At 45.7% G+C, this 16,107-nt stretch overlaps 1 protein-coding gene across 1 annotated transcript in view; it reads right to left on the bottom strand.

Moving 5' to 3' along the window:
* Positions 1 to 16,107, bottom strand: part of GK5 (glycerol kinase 5) — a gene marked incomplete at both ends in the record, with an annotated part of 56,333 nt that overhangs the window by 27,887 nt on the left and 12,339 nt on the right. The window contains 2 exons of the mRNA XM_080696602.1: positions 3,710 to 3,841; positions 8,169 to 8,262. Of these exons, the coding sequence (XP_080552728.1) occupies positions 3,710 to 3,841; positions 8,169 to 8,262 (226 nt within the window). The remainder of the gene's footprint in view (positions 1 to 3,709; positions 3,842 to 8,168; positions 8,263 to 16,107) is intronic.

Raw genomic sequence — 16,107 nt, 5'->3', positions numbered from 1 at the left:
AGAGTGGTTTTGAAGCTGGACGTGGTGGTGCACAGCTGGAATCCCGGTACTCAGGAGGCTGAGACGGGAGGGTCACAGGTTCAATGGCAGCTTCGGCATGTGCTGAGATCTCAGCAACCTAGTGAGACCTGGTTTCTTTTTCTTTTTTTCTTTTTTTTTTTTTTTTTTTTGGTGGTACTGCGGATGGAACCCTTCTACCTCTGGGCTATACTCCCAGACCTATTTTATATTTTATTTGGAAACAGGGTCTCTTAAACCATTGAGGCTGTCTCCACCTCCCAAGTGCAGGGATTACAAGCGTGCGCCACCACGCCTGGAAAGACCTGGTTTCTAAATAATAAAATATGGTTGGGGTATAGCTCGAGGTGGAGCACCCCTGGGCTCAAGCCCCATTTGTCACCCCCCACAGAATGGTTATTAAATGGTTTGTTTCTGCAGTACCTAGAATAAACATGGCTCCAGGCATGCTAGGCATGTGCTCAACACTGAGCTACAGCCCTACTTTTAACACCCAAAATAAAAATATTTAATGATGCATAAAATATTTTTTTTTTCTTTTAGCAGTACAGGCATTCTACCACCAAACTACACCCTTTTTTGTGGTGTTGGGGAATGAAGCCAGGGGCATCATTCTACCTCCAAGCTATACCCCTAGCCCGACTTTTTATTTTGAAATAGGGTCTCACTAAGTTGCAGAGGGCCTCACTAAGTAACTGAGGTTGGCCGTGAACTCGCAATCTTCCTGTCTCAGCCTTCCATGTACTAAGATGACAAGTGTGTGCCACCACACCCGGCCCCCCCGCTCTTTTTATTTTATATTTTGAGACAGTCTCACTAAGTTTCCCAGGCTGGCCTTGAGCTTGCAATCCTCCTGTCTCGGCCTTCTAAGTAGTCGAGATTGATGTATATGCTACCATACTCACCCTCTGTAAAAAATATTTTGAAGATTCCATTCAAGAGGTATACCATTTAGAGCAGGGCGTGGTGGTGCACACTTGTAATCCCAGTATTAGGAGGCTGAGACAGGAGGATCGCACAGGTTCAAAGCCAGCCTCGGCTACTTAGTGAGGCTCTCAGCAACTTAGTGAGACCCTGTTTCCAAATAAAATACAAAATAGGTCTGGGAGTGTAGCCCGGAGGTAGAAAAGCCTCTGGGTTCCATCTCCAGCACCACACACACACACACACACACACACACACACACACACAAAAGAGTTATACCATTTAAATATAAAGTAACACTAATATATTTCAAACTCTTTTTAAATTCAAATTTTGTCTCAAAACTTGTTCTACACATAACAATTTTTCAATTGCTCAAAAGGATTTAAATCAGGAGGGATATAGCAAGAAGGTCTAATACACATGTAACTGGATTTTCAGAAGAAAAAAACCACTAGAGTAGAAATTAGCAACTTAGCAAGACCTATTTCAAAATAAAAAATAAAAAGGGCTGGAGACATAGTTAAGAGGTAGACTGTCCCTGGGTTCAACCCCCAATATTACACACACACACACACAAACACACAGACACATACACGCACACACATGCACGCACAACGGGCAAGGGTTTTTCAAAACCAACACCTGAAGCCATGAATTCAAGAAGTTCTTGCGGGATGTGGTGGCACATGCCTATAATCCTCGTACTCCGGGCTGAGACAGGAGGATGGCAGGTTGGAGGTCAGCCTCGGCAATTTAGTGAGGCCCCCTGGAACTTAGTGAGACGCTGTTTCCAAATAAAAAGTAAATAGGGCTGGGGCTGAAGTTTGAAGAGAGAATGCTTCTGGGTTTAATCCCCAGTACCACACACATACATAAAAGTCCTACAAACCCTAAATACAAGTTACATAAAATATACCACACAATGATAATTTAACAGAAACTGAAGTGTGTTTGTGTGTGTGCGTGTTACTAATAACTGAGCTCAGAGGCGTTCTACCTCTAAGCTACACCCCCAGCCCTATTTTATTTTTATTTTCAAAGCGGTTCTTGCTAGGTTGATGAAATTCTCACTACACTGCTGAGGCTGTCTTCAAACCAGTGATTCTCCTGTCTCCTTCTCCCAAGTACTAGAATTACAGGCATGCATCACCATGCCCAGCTTTATTTTTTAATTTTGTGCATGGTTTTACTAAGTTGCTAAGAGCCTCACTAAATTGCTGAGGCTAGTTTCAAACCTGTGATCCTCCTGTCTCAGCCTCCCAAGTGCTGGGATTACAGGCATGTGCCACCATACCTAACTAACTGGTAAGTCTGACACCCACTCACAAAAAAAGGTTTTAGCAAGAGAATTTCCTTAATTTGATAAAAAATATTTAAAACAATTTATTGCAGATTCATACTAAATAGTGCAATGTTGAGCCTGGCCTGGTGGTACATGCTTGTAATACCAGTACTTGGGAGGCTGAGACAGGACAATTTCTTTTTCAGAAGATTCATAGAAAAGGAGGTTGCTGAGGGCCAAAGCTGCTGAGACTGGCGGCAAAGCTGCGGTCCTCCTGCCTCAGCCTCCCGATGCTGGGATGACAAGCATGTGCCACCACTATTTGGCTGACACAGTACTCACTGAAGTCCCAAACTGGAAACGACCCAAATGTGTATGAACAGAACAGATTTTTAAAAACTGTAGTCAAATCATATTCTCAACAGTCGGCAGCAATAAAAATAGTAGCAAATTAGTTTACATACAACATGGATGTATTCCACAAACACTATGCGGAGCAGAGGAGCGTGACACAAAAGAATAAACTCTGCACGATTCAACTTACAGAGCTCAAAAATATTCAGGCAGCTGGGCGTGGCGGCCACGCTTGTAATCCCCGCACTTGGGAGGCTGAGGCAGGAGGATTGTAGCATTGAAGGCAGCCTTGACAACTTAGCAAGGGCCTCAGCAACTTAATAAGACTCTATTTCCAAATTAAAAAAAAATCAGGCTGATCTCGGCCTCCCAAGTACTGGGATCACAGGCATACACCACCACTCTCTGCACAGTGTTCTAGTTTTTTTTTTTTTTTTTTTTTTTTTTTTTTTTTTGCGGGTCTGGGGATGGAACCCAGGGGCATTCGACCTCCGAGCCACACTCCCTGCCCTACTTTTTATTCTTTCTTTTGAAACAGGGTCTCACTGAGTTGCAGAGGGCCTCACTAAGTAGCTGAGGCTGTCCGCGAACCGCGATCCTCCGGTCCTAGCCTCCTGTATGCTGGGATGACAAGCGTGCCCACCACGCCCGGCTATGTGTTCCAGTTCTTGATGCAGATGGTACAACACAGGTATTTGTTCCGCGGTACCACTAAGTGGTAAACTATTGTTTTATTCCCCTTCCTAGATACATTACGATGTAATAAAAAGGTTTATAAAACATGAACCAAGTAAAGATGTCCTGTCTTACATTCCAATATTGGTGGGACTTAATTTCCCTACAATTAAATAAATTACTAGTTTTTTGGTGTGGGTGGTACTGAGGACTGAATTAGGGGAGCTACCACTGAGCTGCACCCCCGTACCTTTTTATTTTTTATTCTAAAACAGGGTCTTGCTAGGTGACCGTGAACTAGCTTTGTACCTGCGATCCTCCTGTCTCAGCCTCCCAGGTACTGAGATTACAGGCATGTGCCACAGTGCTTGGCTTGAATTACCGTTTTTATTTCTTGAAATGTTTCTTTCCCATAGTCTCTATTCCACTTCTAGACACACGATCTTTTCTTACCTCAGTCATGTTCTCTAAAATCCAGATCAATCGCAAAGAAGCTTGCTGAGTGGAGAATGTAAAGCGGCTGGCTGCTAAGAGTCGTTTACTTCTAGTGAAAAAATGAAGTAGCCGGCAGGAGCTGTGCATTAGCTATTTTAAAAGAAAAATAGAGTTTAGAGAAACAGATGGCATTTGATGTTTCCGTATCAATTCTATAAACATGCAAACAAATCAAATAATAAACAAGTCATTTAACTACGTATACAAGTGTCTTTAGCCCTTAAAAAAATCAAAAAGCTGGGCATGGTGGTGCAGGCCTGTAATCTTAGTACTTGGGAGGGTGAGACAGGAGGCTCACAGGTTTAAGGATGGCCTCTGTAGTTCTGCAAGACCCTCACCTACCTAGTGAGACACTCCTTCAAAATAAAAAATAAAAAGGGTAGGGGCTTTTTTTTTGTATGGGGCTTTGAACTCGGGAGCATTTTCAGGCTCCCCAGAAGGTAAGGTACCTCTAGGGTAACCTGAAGGTAGAATGCCCCAGGGTTCAATCCCCAGTGCCACAGGGAATAAAAAGAAAGAAAAGCAAGAACAACAATCCAAGCTGGGTGTGGTGGCACACACCTGTGATCCCAGAACGTGGGAGGCTGAGTCTAGAGGATCACAGGTTCGAAGCCAGCCTCAGCAACCTAGCAAGGCTCTCAGCGACTTAGTGAGATCCTGTTTCCAAGTAAAAAATAAAATAGAGTTGGGGTATAGTCCAGAAATAGAAAGCCTCTGGGTTCAATCCCCAGTACCCTCCCCCACACAAAGAATAGCAATATTATCCCAAGTAGACATAAAATGCTAAAAGCAACACATCTCTTTTGAACTACTTTAGTAAAACCAGAAGCTCAGGAGCTTTTGAGAGTGTGTGTGTGTGTGTGTGTGTGTGTTGCTAGGAATTGAACCCAGAGGCATTCTACCCCAGGGGCTTTTAAGTGTGTGTGTGTGTGTGTGTGTGTGTGTGTGTGTGTGTGTGTGTGTTTTACTAGAAATTGAACCCAGAGTCATTCTACTTCCGAGCTACACCTCCAGGCTAATTTTATTTCTTAATTGGAAATAGGATCTCACTAGGTTGCTGAGAGCCTCACAAAGTTGCTGAGGCTGTTTTCAAACCTGTGATCCTCCTGTCTCAGCCTCCCAAGCACTAGGATTACAAGCCACCACACCCATCTTACTGGAGTTTTTTTTTTTTTTTTTTTTTTTTTGGTGGTACTGGGGTTCCTGGAAGCCCTTCTACCTCCGGGCTACACTCCCAGACCTATTTTTTACATTTTCATTTTGGAAACAGGGTCTCCTAAACCAGCGCGCGCGGCTGGCTTCGAACCTGCGCGATCCTCCTGTCTCTGCCTCCCAAGCGCGGGGATTACAAGCGTGCGCCACCACGCCCGGCTTGGAGTCTTTTAAAACCAACTCTTTTCTCCGAGTGCTGTGCCAGTCCTAGCTGCCAGGGAGGCTGATGTAGGAGGATCCCACGAGCCCAGGAGTTTGAGACCGCTTGGGAAACAGAGAAAGACCTATCTCAAGCTGGGCATGGAGGCACATGCCTGTAATCCCAATATATGGGAGGCTGAGACAAGACAATCACAGAATCACAGGTTCAAGGCCAGCTTGGGCAACTCAGTGAGACTCTGTCAAAATCAGTAAATAAATAAAAAGGGTTACCTCAGGAGCAGTAAAACGCTCCTGAGTTCAAAGCCCAGTACAACACACACACACACACACACACACACACACACACACACACACACACACTTCAGGGATCTTCTGTTAAAATGCAGATACTCTAAAATATATATATATATATTTTTTGTTTGTTTGTTTGTTTTAAAATAGGGTCTAAATTGCAGAGGGCCTCTCTAAGTAGAATGAACAATGAATTAATTTATGTCTCTAGTAAATCTTTATTGAGTATTCTCTATGTCCCAAGGATGAGGGTGACCTTGAGAACACAGTGAAGCCAGGCGCGGTGGCACAGGCCTACAATCCCAGCACATGGTCGATGGGAGGCTGAGGTGGGAGGGAGGGTCTCGGGTTCATGGCCAGCCTCAGAAATTTAGCAAGGTCTCAGCAACTTGGCAAGACCCTGTTGCTAAATAAAAAATAAAATTGGGCTGGGGTATAGCTCAGAGGTTGAATACCCCTGGGTTCAATCCCTAGTCAGTCAGTCAGTCTGTCTGTCTCTCTCTCTCTCTCTCACACACACACACACTAAAATCCATGTAACAGGATAGGCAGAACTCATGCCTTTAACTAAAAGTGTACACTCTAGTGAGAATAATGAATAATAACTAAACCAACCAACAAACTAGATAATCTAAGAAAACATTGTAAAATGAATATTTAATGCACCACAAAGAAATACATCCTGACTTCCGGAATGTTAAAATATAGGGAAACGTGTCTTAAAACTCATGCGCTACTAGGAGAGAGTAAATGATACAGACAGCCCTGGAAACAGTTTGGCAAGGTTTTATAGAACAAAACAGGAAATTACCAACTGGCCTATTGTACTCTTGGGATAAACTCCGTTTACATAACATTATATACAAAGAACACTCCCTCACAGCTTTATTTATAATAGCCAAAGACCGGGGTTGGCGTAGATGGCCCTCAGCAAGTGGATGGCTATGATGTGGCTCACTGGCACCAGTGAGCACAACTTACAACAAAAGGAAGGCCTGGCGGTGCGCCCCAGGAGGACGGCGGCCTGTGGTCATCCTGAACTCAGGCAGCTAGTGAGGCCCTCAGCAACTGAGCAAGACCCTGTTTCAAACTAAAACAATCCAAGGGGCTAGGGGCATAAAGACCAGAGGCACCCTGGGTGTGGGCACCAGAACCACACAATTAATAAATTAAAATAAGATACAGCTGAGGGTGTAGCTCAGTGGTAGAATGCCCTGGGTTCAAGCTCCAGTGCCAAGTTGATGATGGTGATGGTGATGATGGTGATGATGGTGATGGTGATGATGGTGATGGAATGAGCTGCGATGCAGCCACCAACCTGGATGAGTCTCAAGGAATGGGAGTAAGAAATGTGACTCTCAAACGGTTACATTAGGTAATTATAGGAGGATTGCAGGTTTGTGGCCTCATCACCGCAGGAGACAAAAACCAGGATGTCGGCATAGCTCGGAGGTAGGATGCCTCTGGATCCAATCCCCAGCAGATATATATATAAAATAAAACTCATATTCTCCCTATCCCTCCCTTTCCCCCCTCTCTCTCTCTATATGCCTTAAAACTCATATACTAGTGGGAAAGTTTTATATAAAGTATATATATATGTTTTATATATGTAACACACACACACACACACACACACACACACAATGTACAGCTTTTGTTTTTGTGTATTGGTTAAAAATTAAAATAAAAACAGTGTGCCTCAGATTCTGCAATTGTGTAAGTCCTGTGAAGGGAACTGAGGGCGGTGTGAGCGGCTGTGAGAGCGCACGTCGGGGCTCGCGGCTGACCCCTAAAGCTGGGCAGGGGCCGCCTGCAGCAGGAGGCCCCAGTGCCAGTAGCAGTCCGGGACGGAGCGGGCGGCAGGGCCGGGGCCCACCTGAGCCACAGCGGGCCGCGGGGCCTGGGAGGTGGACGGCACCAGGCCACACTGAGGAGGGGGACGCGGTGCTAGAGCTAGGGAAGGCTCAGGTCACCGCGAGAGGAAGCGCAGAGCCGAGGGGCCGAGGCTAGCTCACACCCCAGGGAGGAAGCGCAGAGCCGAGGGGCTGAGGCTAGCTCACACCCCAGGGAGGAAGCGCAGAGCCGAGGGGCCGAGGCTAGCTCACACCCCAGGGACGGCAGCAGCCAGCCCGGGCAGCCTCAGCCACACTGATGAGCTGGGGCCGGGCTCTGGATGCACACTCTGGGGATACTTTCAAGGCCTCACTCCAGAAACCGTGAGCTCCTAGGAAGGGTGACTACAGGGCAGGACTCTCCCTGCCCAGACAGGCCTGGGGCCGTGTGTGCTGAGCTCTGCGTGCGTGTGAGCACGTACACACACTTCTCTGCTAAGAAGAACCCAGACTTTCACCATATGTGTCTAATGTCAAGCAAGGAAAGTGCTTTAAATGCTGTCGTGAGGTAACAGTTTTGCAGGAAGAACTGAGATTTGGGGTTTATACGACAGAAGTAACTATTGTTACGATCACACATTATTTTCAAAGGAATAAAAGGGTTTTTTGGTACTGGGAATTGAACCCAATACCTCCGAGCTATTTTGACACACCAAATGGTCACAGCTGGCCTCGAGCCTGCGACCCTGGAGTCTGGACTTCCAAATACTGGGATCACAGGCACACACCACCGCGGCTATGTATACCCTTCTTAATGGTTTAAAACAAAGGTAGGAACTTATGCAATAATTCTACTTATTTGGATAAGTAGACAGTTATGGGGAAAAACAAAACCCCAAAGAAGAGAAGAAAATTACCTTCATTAGAAGAGACCTATTCCAAGATTTTACAAGTTCAATTGCTCTTAGGTCTTGCCAACTAATGAAGTTGTGAAAATGATTTCCTGTTTTCCTAAGAAAGATAAAAATAGTGTTAAGACTCAGTATAAATATAAAGACTATATTAAAGATACATCATGAGAGAAACAAAATTAGAGGCCACACTGTAAGTTCAGAGTATGATTTAATTAGATGGAGCTTTCTCTCTTTTTTTGGTGGTACTGGGGTTCCTGGAAGCTCTTCTACCTCCGGGCTACACTCCCAGACCTATTTTATATTTTATTTGGAAACAGGGTCTCTTAAGCCAGCGACGCTGGCTTCAAACCTGCGCGATCCTCCTGTCTCCGCCTCCCAAGCTCAGAGATTACAAGCGTGCGCCACCACGCCCGGCTTAGATGGAGCTTTCTGATGACTTCTTTGACTTTTTTCCTTGCCAGTACGGAGGATGGAACCCAGGGGCATTCTACCTCTGAGCTACACCCCCAGCCCTATTTTTCATTCTTATTTTGAAGCAGGGGCTCACTAAGTTGCAGAGGGCCTTGCTAAGTAGCTGAAGCTGGCCAAGAACCTGTGATCCTCCCTTCTCAGCTTAAAAGTACTGAGGTTACAAGAGTGGGCCACCACGCCCAGCTCAGAAAATACTTTATAAAGCAATATGCTTTATAAATTCGGGGAACAGAACTGTGAACGGAGAGATACGGCATCTTTGCCCTGATGCACAAACATACTATGGACCAGGAAATCCAAACAAATAATCACTCAAATGCTTACATACAACAGGACTACGTCTCATGAAGGAGAACTACAAGGTGTTGTGTTGTTTTTTAGTATTATTCCTGTTGTGGTGGTGGTACTGGGAATTGAACCCAGGGGCATTCTACCTCTGAGCTACACCTCCAGCCCTATTTTATTCTTTATTTCAAACAGGGCTTCACAAGTTGCTGAGACTGGCCACAAATCTGTAATACTCCTGCTCAGCCTTCCAAGTACAAGGATTCTAAGTGTGTGCCACCATGCCCAGCCTATTTTTATTTTTTATTTTTTATTTTTTTTGTGGTACTGGGGTTCCTGGAAGCCCTTCTATCTCCGGGCTACACTCCCAGACCTATTTTTACATTTTTATTTGGAAACAGGGTCTCCTAAGCCAGCACCCGCGGCTGGCTTCGATCCTGCGCGATCCTCCTGTCTCTGCCTCCCAAGCGCGGGGATTACAAGCGTGCGCCACCACGCCCGGCCTGGCCTATCTTTTATTTTGAAACAGGGTCTTGCTAGTTGCTGACGCTCTCCCTAAACTGCTGAGGCTGCCCTTGCACCTGCAATCCTTCTGTCTCAGCCTCCCAAGTACTGAGATTAGTGGCGTGCACCGCTGTACCTGGCTTCCGTGGAAGACACAGGGAGACTGTGTCCAGTCTGGGGATCAGGCAAGGCTTCTTTGAGAAATGACAAGAGACCCGGGCTCTGAAGGATGCACAGGAGTTAACTAGGAAGGTGAACACTCTTGATGACACGTGTGGGAGCATGTTCTAAGGTCCTGAGGTAGCATAAAGCATGATGAGTCATAAAAACGAGTCCAGCTAGTGTGGCAGAGAAGCCAAGAGGGGAGACGACACGATGGAAGTGTCCGCTCTCATTCAGCACCTGGCACAGTCTAGCAGACTGATCTCTGGCCGGCTGTGGCACGTGCTTGTAATCCCAGTACTCGGGAGGTTGGTACAGGAGGACTGCGGGTGCAAGGACAGCCTCAAAAATAGTGAGACTCTTATCAATCGAGTAAAACTCTACTTATAAATAAAGTAGGGCTGAGGGTTGAGCTCAGAGGGAGGACACCTCTGAGTTCTATCCTAAGTACAAAAAGCTAATCCCTACCAACAACACAAGGAGAAACGAGAGGAACGTAAATGGCAATATCATCAATGAATTATCTTAACCCTTTAAACGCCTTACACCATTCTGAGGCTCTTAATATATTTTGTTCCATAAGTAAATGGTGGGAACCACTAACATAAATATCAAAAACCCCAATAAAAGTGGGCATGGTGGAGCATGCCTGCAATCCTAGTATTTCGAAGGCTGAAACAGGAGGACTGCAGGTTCAAGGACAGCCTCGGCAACTTAGCGAGACCCTCTATCCAAATAAAAAATAAAATCTGGCTGGGGGAGTGGAGCTTGGAGGCAGAACACCCCTGAGTTCAATCCCCAGTACCACAAAATATGAAATAAGATAAAATGAAAAGTAAGGGAGAATGTGGTGGCACACACTTGTAATCCCAGCCCTTGGGAGGCTGAGACAGGAGGATCGCAGGTTTATGGCCAGCTTCAGACCCTTACCAAAGCCCTCTGCAACAGAGCGAGACACTGTTTCAAAAATAAAGAATAAACCTGGTTTGGTGGGACACACTTGTAATCCCAGTACTTAAGAGGCTGAGACAGGAGGATCGGGTTCACAGCCAGCCTCAGCTACTTAGTGAGGCCCTCTGCAACTTAAGAATAAGAGATCAGGCTGGGAGGCGGGCGTGGTGGCACATGTTTGTAATCCCAACATTTGAGAGGCTGAGACTGGAGGATCGTGGTTTGCGGACAGCCTCAGCTACTTAGTGAAGCCCTCCACAACTTAGCGAGACCCTGTTTCAAAATAAAAAATTGCGCAGGGGGTGTATCTCGGAGCTCAAATGTCTCTGGGTTCCATCCCCAGACCTGCAAAAAAAAAAAAAAAAAAAAGATCAGGCTGGTGATGTAACTTGGAGGTAGAATGCCTCTGCGTTCGATCTCTAGCACTACAATAAAAAATTAAATAAAAATAAAGAATAAAGCCGAGCGTGGTGGTGCACACTTGTAATCCCCGCACTTGAGAGGCTGAGACAGGAGTACCACCCAAAAAAATAAATAAATAAAAAAATAATAAAAATAAAAATAAAAATAAAGAATAAGCTGGGCGTGGTGGCGCACACTTGTAATCCCCGAGCTTGGGAGACGGAGACAGGAGGATCACACGGCTTAAGAGACCGTTTCTAAATAAAAAAGTATAGAATAGGTCTGGAAGTGTAGCTCAGAGGTAGAAGTGTTTCCAGGAACCCCAGTACCACCAAAAAAAAAATAGGGCTGGAGGTGTAGCTCAGAGGTGGAATCCCCAGTCACTCACACACACACACACACACACACACACACACACACACACACACACACAGATCGTGGATTCCTCGGGGGACTGAGTCTCGGCATCCCCGCCTGGGGTCGGCCCCCGGCCTCCCCATAGTTCCGGGCGGATGCCAGGTCCCATGACTCACAGTTCTTATTACTAACTGGCACACAGCCTGCGTGAGGTGAGCTGGCAAAGGCTCTGAGAGACTCATGGACTCACGGGACAAACAGCTCCTGCTTTTCTTGAACAAAAGGAATTTCAAAGAAGCAAAACAGAGGAGACAGCATTTAGAGGTGTTTTAAAAACTGGCTGAACACACCGCAGACTAAACACAGTGAACAAAAGGTTGAACTGCAAGAAAGAAAGCAAACTCCAGGACTGAAAAATGTTAACAGAACCAAGTTTCCTGGTCTCTGGGCGGGTGAGGGAAGAGAAGGAAATCAGGAGAAAAACAGAAAGAAAGTTCAAGGTTCAACACTTCTTGACAGAAATCAGGAGGAAAAAGTTTCTATGAAGCCAGGCACCATGGCGGTGCACGTCTGTAATTTCCACTACTTGGGAGGCTGAGAACGGAGGATCACAGGTTCGAGGCTGGCTACCTCAGCAACTTAGTGAGACCCTATTTCAAAAGAAAAAAGCAAAATAGAGCCGGGCATGGTGGCGTCTGCTTGTAATCCCAGCATTCAGGAGGCTCAGTCCGGAGGATCGCGATTTGCAGACAGCCTCAGCTACTTAGTGAGGCCCTCTTCAACATAGTGAGACTCTGTTTCAAAATAAAAAATAAGCCGGGCGTGGTGGCGCACACTTGTAATCCCCGCACTTGGGAGGCGGAGACAGGAGGATCGCGCAGGTTCGAAGCCAACCATGCTGGCGTAAGAGACCCTGTTTCAAAAATATAAAATAGGTCTGGGAGTGTAGCCCGGAGGAAGGAGGGCTTCCAGGAACCCCAGTACCACCAAAAATAAAAAAATAAAAAAATAAAAAATAAAAAATAAAAAATAGGGCAGGGGGTGTAGCTTGGAGGTCAAATGCCCCTGGGTTCCATCCCCAGACCTGCCAAAAAAAAAAAAAAAAAAAGCAAAATAGGGCTGAGGGTGTAGCTCAGAGGGTTCAGACCCCAATACCATACCACAATTAATCAAAGTAAAAATAAAAGAATGAGGTGGGAGGATCTGGGACTTGCAAGGACTTCAGTCCCTACAAATAGATTGTTCCATGGGGTGTAGCCTGTCCCTTCTTCTCTCAGGAACAAGCACTTCCTGCTGGCTCTGAGCTAGGCCGCTCCTGTGATGTACTCTACCGAGGAAGTTTGTGGAACCTACCAACATACACCTCAGAGGCTCTCTGGAGCCCACTGAGCAGGATGAGGTTCCATCTAAAAAGAAATTTTAAGCCAGGCGTGGTGGCGCACGCTTGTAATCCCCACGCTTGGGAGGCGGAGACAGGAGCAGGTTCGAAGCCAGCCTCGCTGGCTTAAGAGACTCTGTTCCCAAATTTGAAAAAAAAAAGTATAAAATAGGTCTGGGCTACCTCCAGACTACACTCCCAGACCTATTTTTTTATATTTTTATTTGGAAACAGGGTCCCTTAAGCCAGCGAGGCTGGCTTCGAACCTGCGCGATCCTCCTGTCTCCGCCTCCCAAGTGCGGGGATTACAAGCGTGCGCCACCACGCCCGGCTAAATTTTTTTTTTAATCTGTATTCCAGCTTCTCATAAAAGTGTTTCCAAGCCGGGTGTGAGGGTGCAGGCTTGTAATCCTAGCATTTGGGAGGCTGAGACAGAAAGATGGTAGGTTCAAGGACAGCTACTTAGTGAGGCCCTTTGCAACTCAGTGAGACCCTGTTTCAAAATAAAGAATAAAAAATAAAGAATAACAAATAGGGCTGGGGGTGTGGCTCAGAGGTACAATACCCCTGGGTTCCATCCCCAGTACCACAAAAAAAAAAACAACTGTTCCCAAGAGTTAAGGAAAAATTCAAACACTTCAAAAAAGAAAAAAGGACAGGCATGAAAGCAAACGCACAGTTAAATTTGTATCCTTTTACAAAAAGAACAATACCAGCCGGGCGTGGTGGCGCACGCTTGTAATCCCTGTGCTTGGGAGGCTGAGACAGGAGGATCGCACAGGTTCGAAGCCAGCCTCAGCTACTTAGTGAGGCTCTCAGCAACTTAGTGAGACCCTGTTTCTATCTCAGAATCTTCTGATTCTTCCATGTCTTCTAAAGTTACGGTCTGGCCGGGCGTGTGGTGCACACCTATACTCACAGTACTTGGGAGACAGACAGGACAATGGCAGGTTTCAGTCCAACCTTGGCAATTTAACAAGAACTGGCAACGGAGCAAGATCCTGGCTCAAAATAAAACAATAAAACAGGGCTGGGTGATGAAGCTCGGAGGTAGAGTGCCCCTGGGTGTAATCCCTAGTATCACACTAAAATATTAATAATGTAATGTATGGTTCTAGAGTCACACAAGAGCTTTGCTCCCTGGGAGCTCGGCCTGCCTGTCCTGACCTGCAGAAGGCCCCATCCCAGCTCGGCAGCCTTATCTTCAAATCCAAACCAATGGACACTTCAGTCAGCTCCTTATGGGGAGCACACCCACCTCCACTTCCCTATCCTCTCTCTCAGATTTATTTTGCCAGCTTTTCCCCTCCAGACTTACTTTAAATTGGTGGGAGAGGGTAAGAGCTCATAACCCAAACCAGACTGCTTCTCTCCTCTCCCAAAGACTACATCCCTGTCTCTCGATTTCATCTACGCCAAGAGTTCTCAACCGAACGTGATTCTGCAGCTTCTGAAGAGATTTGTGGTAATCATGAAGGGGGTGTGGCGTCCAGCAGGTCAGGGATGCTGCAAAAATCTACAATGCCACAGGGCAGTTCCTACAACAAAGAATTATCTGGCCACTCCACAGATTACGATTGACGTTATCTACACAGATCACTTTAATTCACCTCTCCCCTCATCTGACACATACATTGCTCTTTTTTGTTCCTTTTGTTTTTGCTTTATTTATGTTTTAAAACATACTTTTGTTGGTGCATTGTGGTCGCACATCATAATGAGGTTCGAAGGATAGGAACTTACAGGGCACTTGGTGAGCTGCCCCGCGCCCTCCCTTCGCTGTACAGGACACTGAGATTGGTGTTGCTAAGTTCACACAGGTGCACAGCGTCAGTGGACGTGCTTCCTTCACTAATTCTCCTCCGCCCCACCACCCTCTCCTAGACCCTCCATGCTCCCCTGGGTCTGGAGTCCTTTTAGTATCCCCCATCACTCTCTAGCTTCTGTGCATGAAAGAAAACATAGGAGCCTTCCTTCCTGTGCCTGGCCAATCTCACTTAACATAATGCTCTCCAGCTCATTCCATTTTCCTGCAAATGACATTACCTTGCTCTTCTCTATTGCTGAGTAGAATTCCAATGTGTATATATCCCATAACTTTGTGATCCATTCAACTGTTGATGGACACCTAGGCTGGTTCCATGATTTGGCTTTTGTGAACTGTGCCGCTATCAACATGGATATGCATGTATCACTATAATATTCTGATTTCAGTCCCTCTGGAAAGATAACAAGGAGTGGAGTGGTACGGCCGGATCACATCGTGGATCCATTCCCAATTTCCTGAGGAATCTCCACAGCAGCTGTACTAATTTGCAATCCCACCAAGAGTGTAGAAGAGTTCCTATTTCCCCACATGCTCGCCAACACTTATTGTTTGGCTTCTTGATGACTGCCATTCTGATTGGGGTTGGATGGAACCTCAGCGTAGTTTTGATTTGTATCTCCCTGATTGCTAATGATGCTGAACATTTTTTCATATATTGACTGGCCATTTGTAATTCTTCAGTGAAAAGTCTATTTAATTCAATTGCCCATTTCTTGATTGGGTTATATGGTTTTTAAAAAAAATTTTTAAGTGTGTGTGTGTGTGTGTGTGTGTGTGTGTGTGTGTGTTACCAGGAATTGAACCCGGGGGCATTCTACCTCCAGAGGGCCTAAGTAACTGAGGCCTCCAACTCCCAATCCTCCTGTTTCAGGCTTCCAAGTACTAGGATTACCAGTGTGAGCCACCATGCCTGGCTTACTGTTGAGTATTTTCAGTTCTTTGAATATTCTGGATATTAGGTATTAGTCCTCTATTTGCGGAATAGCTGACAAAGATCTTGTGCCATTCTGTAGGCTCTTTCTTTAGACTCTTCATAATTCCTTTGCTGAACAGAAAATTTTTAATTTAATGCCATCCCATTTATTAATTCTCATTTTAATCTCCTGAGTTTTGGGGATCTTACTGAGGATCTATCTTCCTTCCTTTCTTCCTTCCTTCTTCTTTCTTTCTTTCTTTTTTCTTTTTGTGGCACTGGGGATTGAACCCAGGGGCCTTCTACCTCTGAGCAATACCTCCAGCCCTACTTTATTTTTATTTAGAAAGAGCGTCTCCCTAGGTTGATGAGAGTCTCATTACTTGCTGAGACTGTCCGCTAACCTGAGTTTCTCTTGTCACAGGGATTACAGGTGTGTGGCAACACAGCCAGCTAAGGAGGAGAAGTTATGACATTAACAACTTCTTTATTGTTATTTTAATTAATTTATTTATTTACTTATTTTGGTATTGGGGATGGAACGGGGGGGGGGGCATTCTATCTCCGAGCGACATCCACAGCCCTATTTTTTTATTCTTTATTTTTTGAAACAGGGTCTCACTGAGTTGGAAAGAACATCACTGAGTGGCCGCGGCTGGCTTCGAACCTGCGCGATCCTCCTGTCTCCGCC

The sequence above is a fragment of the Muscardinus avellanarius genome, assembly GCF_963383645.1.
Source record: "Muscardinus avellanarius genome assembly, chromosome: 5".
Taxonomy (NCBI): domain Eukaryota; kingdom Metazoa; phylum Chordata; class Mammalia; order Rodentia; family Gliridae; genus Muscardinus; species Muscardinus avellanarius.
This window is presented reverse-complemented; position numbering and strand designations above follow the sequence as displayed.